At 47.4% G+C, this 18,647-nt stretch overlaps 2 protein-coding genes across 5 annotated transcripts; one reads left to right on the top strand and one right to left on the bottom strand.

Moving 5' to 3' along the window:
• Positions 1–178: 178 nt before the first annotated feature.
• LOC308580457 (uncharacterized protein) lies at positions 179–11,953 on the top strand. 2 transcript variants are annotated; one of them, XM_081182133.1, is made up of 4 exons: positions 179–812; positions 3,616–4,362; positions 5,306–5,429; positions 7,827–11,953. In XM_081182133.1, the coding sequence occupies exons 1-4, from the start codon at positions 651–653 to the stop codon at positions 9,101–9,103; spliced, it is 2,310 nt and encodes a 769-aa protein (XP_081038259.1). In that variant the 5' UTR covers positions 179–650; the 3' UTR covers positions 9,104–11,953. The 2 variants fall into 2 exon arrangements, with proteins under 2 accessions (XP_081038259.1, XP_081038258.1); XM_081182132.1 differs by having other exon boundaries at positions 180–812; positions 3,613–4,362.
• A 1,493-nt stretch (positions 11,954–13,446) lies between these two features.
• On the bottom strand, positions 13,447–18,206 carry LOC308580578 (uncharacterized protein). Of its 3 annotated transcripts, none has more exons than XM_081182431.1 (4): positions 18,094–18,206; positions 17,223–17,698; positions 16,865–16,985; positions 13,447–16,521 (listed from the first exon to the last, which is right to left on the bottom strand). In XM_081182431.1, the coding sequence occupies exons 2-4, from the start codon at positions 17,670–17,672 to the stop codon at positions 15,149–15,151; spliced, it is 1,944 nt and encodes a 647-aa protein (XP_081038557.1). In that variant the 5' UTR covers positions 17,673–17,698; positions 18,094–18,206; the 3' UTR covers positions 13,447–15,148. The 3 variants fall into 3 exon arrangements, with proteins under 3 accessions (XP_081038557.1, XP_081038559.1, XP_081038558.1); XM_081182433.1 differs by having other exon boundaries at positions 13,447–16,518; XM_081182432.1 differs by having other exon boundaries at positions 17,223–17,693; positions 18,094–18,196.
• Positions 18,207–18,647: the final 441 nt, after the last annotated feature.

Below are 18,647 nucleotides of genomic sequence, written 5' to 3'. Positions count from 1 at the left end.
GAAGGCAATTCTCTATAGGAACGTTTTTTAATGTTTAATGTTTTATTATGTTTTTTATATATGTTGGAAACTTCCCAGAGTGGCTGGGGCAGCGTAATAAGATATGCGGTGTATAAATAGGAAAATTATATTTATGGAATGGGATGTTCCTATTTTCATCAGAGAAATGTTGGAGGTTTGGAAAGGTCGGTTGCTGGAGCTAAGTGATTGCATGATCCCAACCAGCAGAGCTGGGAACTGGACTGCCTCCTCCAGCTACCCATTCGGGCTGCAGGCATAGCTGTCAACCTTCCCTTTTTTTGCGGGAAATTCCCTTATTCCAGAGCCATTTCCCGCTGCTATCCCGGATTGTTAGATATCCTGTAGACTGTCCCCGGGACAGGTGAGGCTGCTGATCCCTTATTTTCAAATCTGAAAGTTGACAGCTATGGCTGCAGGGTGGCATCGTCCCAGCTTTCTGAAAAGATTTACTGATGAGGAAACCAGTGACTGCACATCGGATCACAAGGAGACTTATTTGTGCAACATTCTGGATGGCATATAAGATGCCAGGTAGATTCCAATGATACAATAAATTTTGAGGGACAGCGCAAGGGGGCGCATCCAGCCTCGCAGCCTCCCAGGGCCCAACCCACAGCCAGCGAGCTCCGATGCCCAGAGAGGCAGGAAACGGGGCCAGCCAGGGGGACTCGAGAGCGGCTGCACTTTCCTGTCCCCCGCCGAGGAGAGCGGAGGAGCAGCGGCCCGTGGCCTGGCGAGTTTCCCCGGAGAGGAGCCGGATTCCGGTGCAGGGACGGAGCGAGGAGTCCGAGGTGCAGGAGGCGGGGGGGGGGGAGGAGGAGGGGGAGGAGAGCACGTGCGCCTGGCAGGATCAGGCCCCGAGTGGAGTCAGAGGCTGCAGGGCGCCCCCCCCCACCCGGGCAGGAAGGGGAAGGGGCGCAGCTGAGGGGCAGGGCATCTGCAGGAGGGCGCAGGGGCAAACATCTCTGGCTCAGGCTGGCACGGACCCTGCCGGAGACCCTGGGGAGCTGCTCCCTTCAGTCCTGAGCTCAAGGGGCAGAATGAGGGGTCCAAGGCAGCTGCTGCTTCCCGATGGACGATGCATATAGTCGCTCACGGATCAGCGGCGTACCTGGGGCTTTTGCCGCCCCTCTCCCTGTCCCTCAGCAGGGAGCCCAGCCCATTTCGACGGTCCTCCCCACGGGGGAGAGGGAAGGGGAGGCGGGGGGGGGGAGGAAGAGCAGTGCAGCGGGGGGGGGCTCTTACTGTGACACCCTTTGCAGACCACTACTCCTGCCCCCCTTCCTCTGCCAGTGCCATTGATAAACCTATCGCCCTCCTTCGTGAATTGGTCTGATCGCCTTGTAAAGCTCTCTTTGCCACCACCATCGTCGCATCTTGTGGCAATGATGTCCATCCGATTCATTTAGCAAGGAAATGGCTTCTTTTGCCTGCCCCAAATCAAGGTACACTGTGCCTTTATTAGTCAGGGCTAATAAAACAGCTGATAGATCCATTCCCTGGAGAACACGTCTGAACCTTTCCCCAAGCTATCAAAGCTAGTGTGTCTGCGTGTAGATAAGTGAGAGAGCCTTAAAGCATGTTTTGTTAAAGGTTTTATCTTCCACCTTCCCCAGTAATACGGCTGAGTTTTCAGACAAAGAGTTGAAGTGGGTGACGGTTTTGAGAATGCAGAGGAAAGGAGGATTCTTAAGAAGTGTAGCACATGTAAATGAATTAATGATAATAAAAACGTTGAAGACAGTATTGTAAAAGACTGAGGAAGGCAAAATTGAAATTAGCTATTCATGTTCAGATTATTACTCATTTCTATACTGTTTCATATTTTTCAGAAAAATATCTCAAAGCAATTAAAGGGAAATCTCATTGCAGTTTGTGTCCATAGGATCTTGAGAACATTAACTCTGTAGATCCAAGAGTTCTCTCCTCCTGATACTGTCAAATTTGATTGTTCTTTCCTATAGAGCAGGAGGAACGAAACATTTATGGTCTTAAAGCTGCATTGATTCTGGAGGCTACATTCCAGTGAGCTTTGTGGCCAACATATGCACATGCATGCACACACATAAAATAGATGCAGACAATAAAGTCACATGCACACACGCCAGAGGTGCTGCACACACTCACCAGACATGTCATCTAGCATACATACAAGTCTTGCAAACACAATCAGCATGTTTAGACCTTCCAACCCCAGATCTGGGGTGGGGGAAAATAAGAGCACAAGAAGACCCTGCTGAATTAGCAATGAGTTCTAAGAAAAAAGACCTCTTTAAAGAGCAGCCAGCAGGATCATTTATCTCCAGATCAGGGCTTCTATCCCATTTCAGCACTGTGCTGATTCCTGCTGAGATTGGAGTTTAAAGGATCTCTCTAAGTGCTCTTTAAGGGACGCGGGTGGTGCTGTGGTCAAAACCACAGAGCCTAGAGCTTACCGATCAGATGGTTGGCAGTTTGAATCCCCGCGACGTGGTGAGCTCCCATTGCTCAGTCCCTGCTCCTGCCAACCTAGCAGTTCGAAAGCACGTCAAAGTGCAAGTAGATAAATAGGTACTGCTCCAGCGGGAAGGTAAATGGCCTTTCTGTGTGCTGCTGTGGTTCTCCAGAAGTGGCTTAGTCATGCTGGCCACATGACTGTACACCGGCTCCCTCAGCCATAAAGCGAGATAAGCGCCGCAACCCCAGAGTCATCCGCAACTGGACCTAATGGTCAGGGGTCCCTTTACTTTTAAGGGCTCTTTAGACATCTCTCTCTCTCTCTCTGAGAGAGGTTCATCACATGATGAGACCAAGAGATGGAAACCACAGGGACTAGCAGGCCACATGAAGTGGGTTATTTGATTTTGTTGGTCAATATTCCTTCTCTTTGTTTGTTTCTTAGGCTGTGCAGACACCATACATTTAAAGCACGTGGCTTCCCCCAGAAAGTCATGGGAACTGTAGTTTATTGCTACAGTTCTCAGCACCCTTAAGAACTTGGGTTTCTTGGGTGAAGCCATGTACTTTAAATGTTAGGTGGGTCTGTCACAGCCTTAACCCTATAGAAAGATCTGTTGTTTCTTTTCCAACATGCTAGAAGTTGCAGCCAGGATCAGCATTCCCTGTCCACTGAACATGCTCAGTCCTCTCACTGGGTTATTTTTGGATTTCCCTCCCACTGCCTTGGTTCTCCCACCCCCAAATATTATTTGTACTTCCATAAACCTTGGGGTTTTCCCAGGTCTGGATAACTTCCTCTTGTGCATGGGTGGGGTCATTTGGGTGACATTGTCATTCACAGCCTGAACATAAGAATTAGAAGTAATAATATATTTCAAAAACTGACTACAGTGGAACCTCGGGTTGCAGACATAATCCAATCCGGAGGCTCATCTGCAAGCCGAATGTATGCATGCGGCTGTGTGGTTTAGCGCTTCTGCGTATGTGCGAGCGTCGAAACCAGGAAGTAACCCAAAGGTAAGCAGAAGTTTACGTAGCCCAAAGGCAATGTAACCCGAGGCACCACTGTAATGGTTAAAAAATATGCTTTTGTTTTTATTCTTGAGTTTTATTCTATACTGTTACTTTACTTTGTGTTGATTTCCTTTCCAGCAGGGCAGCGTACAAATGGAAGAGCAGAGGCCAAGGAGACCCATTCAAAGGGCGAGACTGGAATCCAAAGGGAAAAAATCTCCTGCGGACCAACTTGGGACCATCAGGGATCTTCTGCCTCGGGCAGATTTACATCAAATTAAGCAGGAGTCAAAGGAGGAGGAGCCGCAGCAGCACTGGGATGCCCAGTGGCAGGATTTCCTGAAGACGATGCAGCCCCCTTGTTCACGGTGGGAAACCCCACAAGCTCCCAGTCCTCCCCTCTCTGGGCATGGTGTCCTTCCGGCCTCCTTCAGGGGAGCTGCGGATGCCAGTCGGTGGCCCAGTGGGAGAGCAGGGGGGACCGACCAGACCCTGCCAGACCTGAGTGGGGAGGCACACGAGGAAGGAGGGGAGCAGATTTCCTCTGTGAAAGTGAAGGAGGAGATCCTGGACGAGGAGGAGGAAGACGCCAACATGAGGTCGGAGATGGAGCGGCAGAGCTTCCGGCGGTTCTGCTACCAGGAGGCCGAGGGGCCCCGAGAGGCCTGGCTTCGGCTCCAGGAACTTTGCTCCCGGTGGCTGAAGCCAGAGAGGCGCACCAAGGAAGAGATGGTGGAGCTGCTGGTCCTGGAGCAGTTCCTGACCATCCTGCCTGCGGAAATGCAGAGTTGGGTCAAGGGATGCAGGCCAGAGACCTGCGCCCAGGCGGTGGCCCTCGCTGAGGACTTCCTGCTGCAGCTGCAAGACACCGAGGGGCTTCCGGGAAAGGTAAGTGCCTTCCTCTCACCTGGGTCTCCAGCATCTCATGGTCTCAGGCCCAGTGCCTCTAGACATGGAGGTTCTGTTTAGCTATAGCAGGCACATCCAAAGCCCGTTTTAGGGGCCTAATCCGGCCCACCGGTCAGTTTAATCCAGCCCCCAGAGGCAGTTCCTTCTCTGGGTTCTAAAAAACGTTCAGCAAATTTGGGGTAAGATCCTAAAAAAAGCTCAACAACTTCAACCCTAAAAAAAGCTCAAGAACTCATGCATGTTCAATTCATCAAATCTGGCCCCCTTTGGAAAAAGATTGGGCACCCCTGAGCTATAGTGACAAAGATTCATTGACAGGCCCATCCTCCTCACTGCATTTCTCTCTAATCCTTAAAAAAAGGCTAATTAGAGCAAACATCTGGAGGCATTCAAAGCATCTTCAGGGGACTTTGGTTTTCATCAGCATAGCAGCTGTGGCGAAGGAGGTTTCCTTCCTATCACCACCGTCTTCCTGATCTAAATTGCTCCCCACCCTGTCCATAATGCTGTTTGCTCCCCAGTGAGGGGGGGGGGGAATCTAGATTTTTCTTGTGGTTTCAACGCTCCCATCTGCAGTGTAAGATTGTTGTAATGTTTGTTGAGATGATGCCCATGTTCAGGACAGGTGATTGTACCTTGGCTTATTAAACATGGAAAGGAATAAGCCATTTATTTATACAAGATCCGTGGGACTCACTTCCTGGTAGGTGTGTATAGGATTGTAGTCATTCAGATGCTGTTTATCGAAATATAGCAGCGTCTCTGCTAATCTGCCTTCCAATGTGTTGTGGGGGTTACTGGGTTGTTTTTATTTTGAATGTATTTTTTGTTTATATATATATATTGTAATTTTATCCTGGGACCTGCGGTATACAAATTTTAAATAAATAAATCTGGATTTGCCCCCGTGTTTCTGTTCCAGGTGTCTTGGCCTGCAGAAGATCTTGCCAATTCCCCAAAGTCTGAACAAGATCTGTTAGACACAGCAAACATTCATCTCTCTGCAGAGGCTGAGGAGGAGAGCGAAGAGGAGGCCAGCTTTCTGGGTAAGGAATAGGGGTCTGGGTCCTCTGGTCGTTTTGCAATTTCTATGGCAAAATTAGCAGGCTGCTTTTGATAGTGAAAGCTCTGAAAAAGCCACTTCCCAAACTAGCACCTTCGAAGGATTTTGAGCTGCAACTCCCACCATCTGCAGCCAGCATTACCTGAAGGGATGAATTTGGGAGAATGCTGTTGTGGGGGGAAAGCCCAACTTTCACCCTCCTTTTCTGAGACCCGGATGTGATATGCCGTGCCTCTTCGCATTTATTTACCGCGCATGGTTTTTTTGTTGTTAATGCAAATAACATTTTCAAGGGGCGGGTTGTTGTCAGCTCTCCTGCAGCTGCCGTTTGCATTGGGAGGAAAGCCTTGAGTAGCACCCAGGTCTCTGCCTTTTAGATCTCTCATTCCATTTCTAGAGCTTGATACAACATGGAGCAAGTGGCTGTTCTGGTTGCCTAGAATAGGCTGAGCATCATCTAGAAAAGGGAGAGCTTTTCTAGCTTCAGTTGCAAACTGAAAGGCCTTAAGATGCCCTTTGCCACGTTCCTTTTTAAAATTGATATATTTTATTTAATGTATTTTGTTTATTAAATTTCCTTCTAGAAGAATATAGTGTTATTAGTAGCAGCAGCAACACCACAGGAAGCTGTCTTTTATCAAAGTCCATTGAGCTCAATATTGTCTACTGTACGCTGACTGGTACCAAACCTTCAGGCTTTCTGTCAGCCCTACCTGGTGAGGTCAAGAAATTAGCTGTTATTGTTTCTTTGACCCTGCCATCCCTCTTGCGAGAGGCCAGGATGGCAAACAAAGCAAAGTTAAAACCACAATGCGAAATAAAATACATATAAAATTCAATATGCCAGTGAGCTGTAGATTATACAAATAGTACTACCTTCTTTGGAAGCCACAATACAGTTGTCCCATCGACAAAATAACAAAGTGACAATCTTTTAAAGTTTTCTTCTCCATAAACTTTACTGCCATCAACCAATTCATAAGCACAGTTTATGTAAATATGTGTCACATGCTTGCATGGAGAAAGAGGAAAGAGAAGTATTAAATTAAATTGCATGTTGTTAGGCTTAGTTACAGAAAGGAAACAAGGAAGGGCCATAGCTTAGTGGTAGAGCAGTTGTCTGGCATTCAGAAGGTTCCCAATTCCCAGCATCTCCAACTGAGGCTGAGAATGTCCCCTGTCCGGATAATTGTTTACAATGTTCTTTTAAGTAACTTGTACACTTCCCCTATTCTTTATTCTTTATTCTATTTGTTATCTTCTTGATCTCTGATCTTCCCAGTCATTTTAGCCATTTCAGCATAGTCCATCATCTCTGTCAGCCATTCTTCCTTTGTAGGTAGTTTATCTTCCTTCCATCTTTGAGCAAGTAGCATTTGCACAGCTGTTGTAGTGTCATTTTGGACTCACAGCTATCCATGGAGGCACAGGTCAAATCTGTGTCCAGGGCAGCTGTTTACCAGCTCCATCTGGTACGTAGGCTGAGACCCTATCTGCCTGCGGACTGTCTCGCCAGAGTGGTGCATGCTCTGGTTATCTCCCGCTTGGACTACTGCAATGCACTCTACGTGGGGCTACCTTTGAAGGTGACTCGGAAACTACAACTAATCCAGAATGCGGCAGCTAGACTGGTGACTGGGGGCGGCCGCCGAGACCATATAACACCGGTCTTGAAAGACCTGCATTGGCTCCCAGTACGTTTCCGAGCACAATTCAAAGTGTTGGTGCTGACCTTTAAAGCCCTAAACGGCCTCGGTCCAGTATACCTGAAGGAGCGTCTCCACCCCCATCATTCTGCCCGGACGCTGAGGTCCAGCGCCGAGGGCCTTCTGGCGGTTCCCTCATTGCGAGAAGCAAAGCTACAGGGAACCAGGCAGAGGGCCTTCTCGGTAGTGGCGCCTTCCCTGTGGAACGCCCTCCCACCAGATGTCAAAGATAACAACAACTACCAGGCTTTTAGAAGACATCTGAAGGCAGCCCTGTTTCGGGAAGCTTTTAATGTTTGATGTATTATAGTATTTTAATATTGTTTTGGAAGCCGCCCAGAGTGGCTGGGGAAGCCCAGCCAGATGGGCGGGGTATAAATAAATTATTATTATTATTATTATTATTATTATTATTATTATTATTATTATTATTATTATTATTACATAAAACAGTCTCTTCCGCTCCTTTGGTATTTCTGGACCTAAAATTCGTAGTATAAAAGCTTCTGTTTTTTCCACAAATATTCTGACTCATTATAAGGAAGCTTCCTGTGTTCCCAAATGACTGTGGCAGTATAAAATAGCTTTGATAATTGATCCAATTTGCAGCTTTGAGGGTTTTTCCTCCAGTGTGGAGTAGAGGTGAGTTTTTGATTCTCTCTTTGTTCCGGCAGGCAGCGACCAAGCGTATGAGAATGGGGGCGAGTCCTTCCCCTTCGAAAGGCACCCACAAGTGGGCATCAGTGGAGTGTCCTTGGCAAGACTCAACGGGAAATTTTTCCAGGTTTGTGGGTTGGGAGAGATGCCAGGCGATCAACAGAGTCAAGAAAGCCACCGGGAGAACTCAGCAGAGGTCCAAGCTTTTCTTTGTGATGAGAGCAACAGAGGAAGCACCTTCCCCGAGGGAAGCCAGAAGGCGAAGAGGAAAAGGACAGGCCCTGACTGGGGCAGCGTTTTACGCCGGAGCTTTGATTTCCCTCGGAATCAGAAGATGCAGAAGCTATACACGTGCACCTACTGCGGGAAGATCTCCAACAACAGTGCACACATGATTATCCACGAGAGGACCCACACCGGGGAAAAGCCGTACAAGTGCTCAGAGTGCGGCAAGTGCTTCAGCACCAACTGCAACCTTATGAAGCACACGAGGGTCCACACGGGCGAGAAGCCGTACAAATGCTCGGACTGCGGGCGGAGCTTCAGCGACAAGGCCTCCCTTATCGTACACGAGAGAACCCACACGGGAGAGAAGCCTTACGAGTGTCCGATGTGTGGGAAAAGCTTCACCTCCAGCTCCAACCTCATCACACACAAAAGGGTGCACACGGGGGAGAAGCCATATAAGTGCTCCGAGTGTGGCCAGAGCTTTGTCCACAGGCCCCAGCTTGTCATCCACATCCGGACACACACGGGAGAGAAGCCGTACGAGTGCCTGGAGTGCGGCAAGAGCTTCAATCAGAAAGCAGACCTCATTATACACGGGCGAACCCACACCGGGGAGAAGCCGTACGAGTGTGCGGAGTGCGGGAAAAGCTTCATCTCAAGCTCTTACCTCCGGAAACACGAAAGGCTTCACACGGGGAAGAAAACCCAAGCCGGGGAAGAAACCCACAAGTGCAGCTACTGCAGGAAGAGCTTCATCAGCCGGTCCAAGCTTCTCATCCACGAGAGAACGCACACGGGAGAGAAACCCTTTGAGTGCGCCGAGTGTGGGAAAAGCTTCAGCACGAGCTCCAACCTTGTCAATCACAAGAGGGTGCACACGGGAGAGAAGCCCTATCAGTGCACGGATTGTGGGCAGAAGTTCAGCACGAACTCCAACCTTGTCAACCACAGGAGGGTTCACACAGGCGAGAAGCCCTACGAGTGCTCGGATTGCGGGCAGAGCTTCGGCCACAAAGCATCCCTTAGACGACACAAGAGAATCCACTCGAGAGAGACCACCTCCTGAGTGCTTGCATTGAGGACAAAGGTTGAGACCTGCTCTTCTCACAGGCTCGTAGGAAGCTGCCTTATAGCAAGTCAGAGACCATGGGCCTGTCTAGCTTAGGAAGGGCTGTTGTAGAGCACCTGCCTCGCTCGCAGGTGGTCCTTGGTTCAATCCCCGGTGCTGCCAGGTAGGGCTCTGACCGTCTTGTCTGAAACCTTTGAGAACCACTGCCAGGTCACTGAGCTAAATGAACCAGTGGTCTGACTTGGTATAAGGCAAGTTCCTATTTCTAGCTCAGAATTGGGTGCTTCCAGATGGGTGCTTACGGTGGGATAAGTGCTCCTCACCTTATGCCAGCCCATATCCTCGCCCAACCCCCCATTAGTCCAGATTTACCCTTTTCAGGAACTTTAAAAAAGACCAAGCTGTTGTCAGTGACCCGTTTGCGATGGCTCTGAACCTGCAATATTAACACCCATCCTTGAATCACCCATTTTTCACACACACTAGCAGTGGCTCTGCAGGGATTCAGGCACCTTCCTGGCCCTGCCTGGAGATGTTGGGTATTGATCCTGGAACCTGCAGGCAAAGCAGTTGCTCTACCTCTGACCTTCCCAGCTAGAACAGGCCTAGACTGCCTGCAAATCTTGCAGGGTCAGATTTTGAGCTGGAACACCAGGGATTGACGATGGTGCTTTAAATGCTGGAAGAATTCATACTGGGGATCTCTTTTAACGGTTAAAGCAAATAAAGACAATTACTGACCTCTCTCATCGCTTAGACTCTAGGCCGGGGTGGGGAACCTCAGGCCAAATGTGAACCTTCAGGTTTTACTGCCTGGCCTTTAATAATAATAATAATAATAATTAATAATAATAATAATAATATATTATTTACACCCCACTCATCTGGCTGGGTTTCCCCAGCCACTCTGGGCGGCTTCCAACTGAACAATACAGCATCAGACATTAAAAACTTCCCTAAACAGGGCCACCTTCAGTTGTCTTTTAAAAGTAAAATAGTTGTTTATTGCCTTGACATCTGCTGGGAGGGCATTCCACAGGGCAGGCGCCACTACCGAGAAGGCCCTTTGCCTGGTTCCTGTAACCTCACTTCTCGCAGTGAGGGAACCACCAGAAGGCCCTCGGCGCTGGACCTCAGTGTCCAGGCTGAACGATGGAGGTGGAGACGTTCCTTCAGGTATGCAGGACCGAGGCTGTTTAGGGCTTTAAAGGTCAGCACCAACACTTTGAATTGTGCTCGGAAACGTACTGGGAACCAGTGAAGATCTTTCAGGAGCGGTGTTATGTGGTCCCGGCGGCCACTCTCAATCACCAGTCTAGCTGCTACATTCTGGATTAATTGCAGTTTCCGAGTCACCTTCAAAGGTAGTCCCACGTAGAGTGCATTGCAGTAGTCCAAGCGGGAGATAAATAGAGCATGCACCACTCTGGCGAGACAGTCTGTGGGCTGGTAAACAGCTGCCCTGGACACAGAATTGACCTTTGCCTCCATGGACAACTGTGAGTCCAAAATGACTCCCAGGCTGTGCACCTGGTCCTTCAGGGGCACAGTTACCCCATTCAGGAGCAGGGAGTCCTCCCTTCCAGCCTGCCCCCTGTCTTCCAAGAACAGTACTTCTGTCTTGTCATTATTCAACCTCAATCCGTTAGCTGCCATCCATCCTCCAACCGCCTCCAGACACTCACACAGGACCTTCACTGGTTCTGATTTAAAAGAGAGGTAGAACTTTCCCCAGGCCGCTCCCCTCACTGGCTCCTGCACCTTTCACCAGAAGCATCCAGATCTCACAGGCAGAACACGAGGATGTAAGAAGTAGCCTTATTCATCTAGACTGGTGTTATGCATTCTGACAGGCATGGGCTTTCCAAGCTTTCGGGTGGAGAGTGGGCCTTCCACATCACCTGCTGGAGATTAGCCTTATGTGGACAAATTGTGCTGTACAACTGAGCTATGGCACCTTTTGAAAAGGTCCCACATTGGGTTCCTGGAATCTCCCATTAAAAAAAAAATTTGAGAGCGCTGTAATTCTGGGACAATAGAACCAATGGCCTGACCTGGTCAGTATAAGTTGGTTTCACGTTTCCCCCATGGAAAAGGGGGGGGGGCATGAAGATGGTGCAGACAGGGCCTCTCCTGACCTGTGAGCATCTCCATCACATGTTGTTTAGCAGGTGTTGGTAGCCATCCGTCATGGATGCTTTGCATTGCAGGCAGTTGGACGAGAAGACCTTTGAGATCCAATTCTGCAATTCTGTGTGCCCCCTGTTCCCCCTCACTTGTGAATGGAGCCCTTTCTAGATAGGGTCGGGAAAGACTCTGTGCCTGAAACTATGGAGAGCTGCTCCCAGTCAGTGCAGACGATGGGGGGGGGGCAGTTGTAGCTTAGTTTGCATGCAGAAGGTTCCCACACCCCCATGAAGGACTGGGAGAGACCACTGTTTGAAACCCTGAGGAACCGCTACCAGTCAGTGCAAACTATTCTGAGCAACATGGACCAGTTTGTCTGGCTTGGTATAAGGTCATATCTAATGTTCCTAACTGAACTGGCTCTACATAACTACTAGCTAATGTTATTAGGGCGTACAAACAGCAAAGGCTGTTGAAGATGATTTAATTGCCCCTCTGTGGGACATCTTCCCTGGGTTAGGGAAACAACTCTAGCATTTAAAGAATTCACCAATAGTTAAGTGAGGTGATCATCTACTGAGGACATAGTGTAGTATTCCTAACCTATGACTTAGAATTATTTTGATTTAAATAACAACAGTAATGATAATTACTACATGAGGCTTGTCTGTGTTTTTTCCTCTTTCTGACTGTTTAAATAAACTTCGTTGATTTTGTAAAGCTGTTTATGTTTTGTTTATTGTTATAGTCCTATTGTTTTGGTGGGAAATTAATTGGGGATAAGTTAAGCAAAGAGGCTTATGTTAAATTGTTTTTATATATATATATATATAAAACAGCAAAACTGGAGTAAAATCCATGGTTTGGTGTTCAGGGCTTCGACCCCACCTCTTACATGTACACAATTTCTTAGGTAAAATACTGAATTATTTTCTTTCTTTCTTTTTGTAAATTTATTTATTTGAGTTTTTCAAATCAATCAACATGCAGCACTTTATGAAGCTGGAAAATGGGTGGCTCCTGTATAGAAATGCCACTGCCATTAGACATTTGACAGTGGAACAGAGTCTCTCAGGAGGTGAAGGACTCTTCTTCAATTGAGGTTTTGTCTGGGTTGGGGGGAAGGGGGCAGGGAGAGGGAGAGACAGCCCTACAGTAAGAAAGCGTAAAGGTGATTGCAGACAGTACTTTCTCATCACGTGAGTCATTCAGATCCAGTTTCTATGGATGCCTCTGTAATTGGTGAGTTCGGCTCCCACACATTCCATTTGGAAAATTGCAATGGCTCATCCATTTATTGCTCACAACAGGGCACAAAGCTTGACAAATGTTTTGGGGTTGGGCTGTTTTCTCTCAGTCATTTTATCCCCTTTTCCATTCTGAGCATGCGCACAGGTATTTTTATACCTATGTGCGCACATTGTTATTTAAAAAAAAACAACAAAATTTTTGAGAGAAGAGCAAATGTATTTTTCCTCTCCCATTCTCACAGTCCCAGGGAGGGTTAGTAGTTCAGGGGCAGCACACACACTTTTTATGCAGGTGGTCCCGGACCTCTGCTTTGGAATTGTAGCATGAACCGAAAACAAGAATTCAAGAAAGCTGATACAGTGGTACCTCGGGTTAAGAACTTAATTCGTTCTGGAGGTCTGTTCTTAACCTAAAACTGTTCTTAACCTAAAGCACCACTTTAGCTAATGGGGCCTCCCACTGCTGCTGTGCCACCGCCGCCGCACAATTTCTATTCTCATCCTGAAGCAAAGTTCTTAACCTGAAGCACTATTTCTGGGTTAGCGGAGTCTGTAACCTGAAGCGTCTGTAACCTGAAGCATCTGTAATCCGAGGTACCACTGTATTTTTCCTCACTATTCCGTGGTATGAAAAAACCACTCTGGATCATCTCAAAGACTCTTATATTGCAACATTTTGTGGCCAGGCAGGTAACTCTGGGAAGCCCATAAGCAAGGCACGACGACTATAGCATATTCCCATTGCGACTTCTTAGCAACTCGTACTTAAAGGCACGCTGCCTCTTAAGGCCGAAAGCTACATTTTCTTTGGAGTAAGACCAACTGAATTGAATGGGGCTTACCATTTATATGTTCAGTAGAATCGTACAGGATTGCACTGCAAACTTCTGACACATTAGTTCTGAGTGCAATATAGCTGTCATCCTTTTTCTTTTTTCTGTTGGAGGTCCTCCTCAAACAGCAGAGCAGCATGGCTATAGGTATGTTTTGTCCACAATTAATTTGTTGATCTGTAAGGCGGGTGGCACTGTGGGTTAAACCACAGAGCCTAGGGCTTACCAATCAGAAGGTCGTGGTTCGAATCCCCGCGACGGAGTGAGCTCCCATTGCTCGGTCCCTGCTCCTGCCAACCTAGCAGTTCGAAAGCACATCAAAGTGCAAGTAGATAAATAGGTACCGCTCCGGTGGAAAGGTAAACGGCGTTTCCGTGCGCTGCTCTGGCTTGCCAGAAGCGGCTTAGTCATGCTGGCCACATGACCCGGAGGCTGTACGCCGGCTCCCTCGGCCAATAAAGCAAGATGAGCCCCGCAACCCCAGAGTGGTCCATAACTGGACCTAATGGTCAGGGGTCCCTTTACTTTTACCTTTAAGGCAGGGGTGGCAGAACCTTTTTTTTGTTTGAGAGCCATTTTCCTTTCTGGGCAAACGTCCGTGGGCCAGGGATGAGTGAAGCTAGAAGTGAAAATGGGCAGATATTACTTTTCTACACTTATACCTCTTTTGTGTCTTCCATCCAGGGAAGCAAGAGGCATGATCAGAGTTCAAGGACACATTCCAGCCAGGCAAAAGCACTCGGGATGCCTGGAGAGAGTTCCCAGGGCTAGAGAAAGGTCTGCAGGGCCACATTCAGCCCCTGAGGTTCCCTGTCCATGTTTTAAGGTGACAGGACTTGTGGGTTTTTTGGTGCAAGTATATGGTGCTGAATTCCCCTGAGATTTGTATATATTGAACAGGATTGGGGGAAGATCTAGAATTTAATAAGAAAACTCTTTGCACACAATTCTTTCAGCCATTGCATGTGCATCAACTACATTTAGCATCACTGGAGTCTGAAGTGTGTATGAATTGACACACTCAAAACTTCCAGTCATCCAACTCCAGACAGAGGCTAACAATGGCTGAAAAGAAAACTATACAGAACAGGTATATTGAAAACCTTTAAAAAGAGAGGGAGAAACCAACAAACAAACTAATATCAAAATCACCCCAATGCAATACAAATTTTACTAGCTGCACACAATATTTCCAGGTGTTTTTTGTTTTTTTTTAGCAGCAGCTATTTTGCTTCTCTTGTTTGTAGGCACCAGAGCTCCAAAATAGGTGAATAAATATTTGGATCTTCTAAGGGGCCAACACCAACCTTTTGGATGCTCGGGCCCAGAGTCCATCAGATTTCTCTAGAGCAAGATAAAACGTTGGAACATTAGTTCAGCACCCATATGTTCAGCAGTGGAGAACGGTGCCCACTGTGACTGGTAGCGGGAAGGCAAGGAGGCCAACAGTAGATGGAGCCAGAGCCCATGATAGTTCTGGTTTTGTCCCTATCCTCCCTGTTGAGTTCTGGATAATCTTCTGGCTGTTGAAGAGTGAGGTTAGTGCTCCATCTGTCTCCAATGAATTTCAGCAACTAAACTAAATATTAATATGGTGGAATCTAGCAATGACTTAATTTCTATCAAGGAATTTCAAGAATCTATGAGGTCTGCTTTCCATGTGCAATTAATGGAATGTTGCCTAGAGATAAAAAAACCCTGTATAGTTTCACTTTTTTTTAATCTAGTAGCCATTGATCTCCAACATAAACTATTCACAGTCTAAATTTATGAAGCTTTCACTCCAAACTCTTCTTCACAGACATCCTAAAGGTTCACATGTAGATTTTCTGCTATGGAAACAGAGGGAATAGTGGACATTTCCTCCCGCGTTTGTATGGTTTCTCTCGTGTGTGTACCCTTTCGTGTTTCTTACAGTCAGAGCTAGAAATAAAGCTTTTCCCGCATTCATAGCACTCATAAGGCTTTTCTCCTGTGTGGGTCCTTATGTGCTTCGTAAGGGAGGATCTGTGACTTAAGCTTTTCCCACACTCAGGGCACGAATACGGTTTCTCTCCAGTATGGGTTCTCTGGTGTGTGATAAGGTTTGATTTCAAATTGAAACTTTGCCCACAATCAGAGCATTTGTAGGGTTTCTCCCCTGTGTGGGTTCTCAGGTGTTTAGTGAGGGAGGATTTATCGCTGAAACTTTTCCTACAGATGGAGCACACATATGGCTTCTCACCAGTATGGATTCTCCTGTGTGTAATAAGGTTTGACTTCCAATTAAAGCTCTGTCCACATTCTGAGCAAGTATAGGGTTTCTCCCCTGTATGTAACCTTTTATGGTTTATGAACTGATAGCCTGTGCTAAAGCTTTTCCCACACTCAGAGCATTCATATGGCTTTTGCCCAGTGTGCTTTCTCTTGTGGATAACAAGGTCTCCTTTCTGATTAAAGCTTTTCCCACAGTCTGAGCATTTATGAGGTTTTTCTCCTGTGTGGGTCCTTCTGTGCGTAAGAAGATGTGATGCCTGACTGAAGCTTTGCCCGCATTCTAAACACTTATACGGTTTCTCTCCTGTGTGAATCCTCTGGTGTTTACCAAGGATTTTCCTTTGACTGAAGCTTTGTCCGCACTCCCCACACTTATATGGTTTCTCCCCCGTGTGGATTCTGACATGTGAAACCAGATTCCCTTTCTGACAGAAGCTTTGCCCGCACTCTGAACATTTATACGGTTTCTCTCCCGTGTGTATTCTTTTGTGTTTTGTGAAGTAAGACGTGGTATTAAAGCTTTTCCCACAATCGGAGCACTTGTATGGTTTTTCTCCAGTGTGGGTTCTCTCGTGGACAAGAAGGTCTGCTCTCCTGTTAGCAATTTTCCCACAGAATGTGCATGTGTACAGCATTTTCTGATTCTTAGTTAGATCAATGTCCTGACAGAAGTTCTTTCCACACTCTGAGTCCTTCTGTATTGCCTCATGCCTCAAGAATTTATCTTGGAAACTTCCTTTGCACGAGTCACTGCTACCTTCCTCACAAAGTAACCTGTATTCTGGAATGGTCCACTGACGGTACTCCTGCTTGGATTCTTGAACTGCAGGGATCTCGTCCACCTCGCCACCCAGGAAAAACACCCCTTTAGCTCTTTCCAAGGAGATTCCACTGGTGTCAATTTGCTTAAGTGGAAAAGCCTCCTTTACGCTCTCCCACTCTTGGCCTACTGGAAGAAACAGAATAACGGCATGAGTTAAACCCTGTACTGGAGATAGAAAAGGTTTTCTCAAAGGAATAAAGTGAATTACCCAATCCTCCACTCTTAAGACTGAGGTTTTTTCTGTAAGTGATGTAGCCAAAAAGCTACCATCCACACATCAACAGGCTCAGGGAAACCCAAAGGTGTGCAGAAATACAAGCCTTACAAATGTGTCCTGAATCTTCCAGCATTCAGGTTGTTGAATGTCCCTGAGTCATAGTGTTGAAAGAGAGGGAGAAAAACTTCTGCCTATCAGAAGCATCTAGAAGTTTCCAAATAATACTAATACTTTCAGGATTCAAATCCTTACCCAGCAAGATGGCCTCTCCGCAACCCTCCTCCTTGACTTCCAGAGGAATTTGGCCCTTCACAGGATTTGAGATTAACTTGGGGTAATCAGCTGCCACGTCTTCAACGGATCCTGGTGGCATCTGAAATAGAAAGGGAGGTGGGGAGATACAAATTAGAAAGTCTGCATCAATGCCAATAATTCTGATTTCTCGCAATCACCACTCCACCCAGCACTGAGGGAACAACCATGCAGGACAAGCTTCGTGTGGCTGTGTCAAGTCCCTATAAAATTGAGATTTATTGCACAATATAGATGGGCAGAAGGGGAAGGTTGAATAAATCCTGGTTGCAAAGCTTCCCAGAGTAGGCTAAATTACCTCTGGGGCCTCCATGGCTCTTTGGCCAGTGAATTCCTTGAAGTAGCTGCTGACAGTGTCCTCGTCCTCCAGAATCTCTTCCTTCACTTTCACTGAAGAATCCAGGCTCTCTTGGCTGAGGCCTAGCCGGGTGCTAGACATGTCCCCTCCTCTGTGCTCCAGGCTGCCCTCAGCTCCTTCAAAGGAGACCTGGAATCCCTCAGCACCCTCTCCTGAGGTGGGCTCAAGCAGCCGTTGAGTTTTCCTCTGGGACTGAGGGGCCGGCAGGGTCTCCATGAATCCTGGCCACTGGCCTTCCCAGCCTTGCTCATTCGGTTCTTGCTTAACGGGCTGTGGAGCAGCCCCTGTCAGTAACTCCCTGGTGGCTCCCATTTGAGGGATGTGGGGTTTGCCTCTTCCTGCATCCAATCGCTCGCCTGGTCCAGGTCCTGGTGGTTCATGCACTTCCATTTTTTATTCTCACTGAAGCTCCTGGACTAGAAAAGAGAGTTTGCATTAAGAAATGCAGACGCTCGGTGGGGATTGAACCTGGAAACTTCTGCCTGCAAGGCAGGTGCTCTGAGTTGCTGTCCTCCCCCTACATCTAGAGAGCCACAGGTTCCCTTCCCCATAAGCTTAAGGCTGACACTTGGTTAGAGAAACCTTGTTTTCTCTCCAGTGTTTTTGCATCTCTTAGCCTTGCTCCTTTCCCAGTTCGAAAAGGGCGCATTGGTGCACAGACAACCCGCAAGATCTGGGTCCTTTGCATGTCTTCTCCCTGTTTGCAACCCTGACCGGCCAATTGCAATCCCGTCCCTTTTCTGCCGTTTCTCTCCCTCTTTCGCCTACCAGCTGATCTCTGCCTTTCCGCTTCATCCCCTACTCAACTTACCTCTCGCTACTGTTTCCAGTGCTGGGGATTCAGATCCCTGGAGCCAAAGTCTCCTAAGGCAAAATACCCCCCCCCCCCCGCCGCCAGCTATTTATTGCACCAAAGCTATGGGGATGGGCAGGAACAGGAAGTCAATGTCCCTCCAAGACGCACCCAGCCCTTGCCTATCTAGGAACGGGAGAGTTGTCAGTTTAACTCTTCCCTTCGACACAAAGATTATTCCTGGCATTGCACACCTTTTACTAATGTGTGGTGGGGAGCAGAAGTTTTAGACTAACCCCTTTTGATTCATAATAAATGTATCCTCTCCCTTAGCCTCCATCTCTCCCTATTTCTGTATCTGTAGGCGTATTGCTATTGTTTACTTATTTAATTTGCAGAGTTTTGTACAGCATCACCTATCCTAGCAAATACCAACTTAAAAAATACATCGCAGTGTGAGTGTCGCGTGTCCACATGTTGCATTCAAGTGATGCACAACCAGTGTACTTGTGAATACAAGAGGAGTGTTCACATGTTACATTCGATGAGTGCACAGTCTGTGCAGTATACCT

This window comes from Podarcis bocagei (genome assembly GCF_964188305.1).
Source record: "Podarcis bocagei genome assembly, chromosome: 2".
Classification (NCBI taxonomy): domain Eukaryota; kingdom Metazoa; phylum Chordata; class Lepidosauria; order Squamata; family Lacertidae; genus Podarcis; species Podarcis bocagei.
This window is presented reverse-complemented; position numbering and strand designations above follow the sequence as displayed.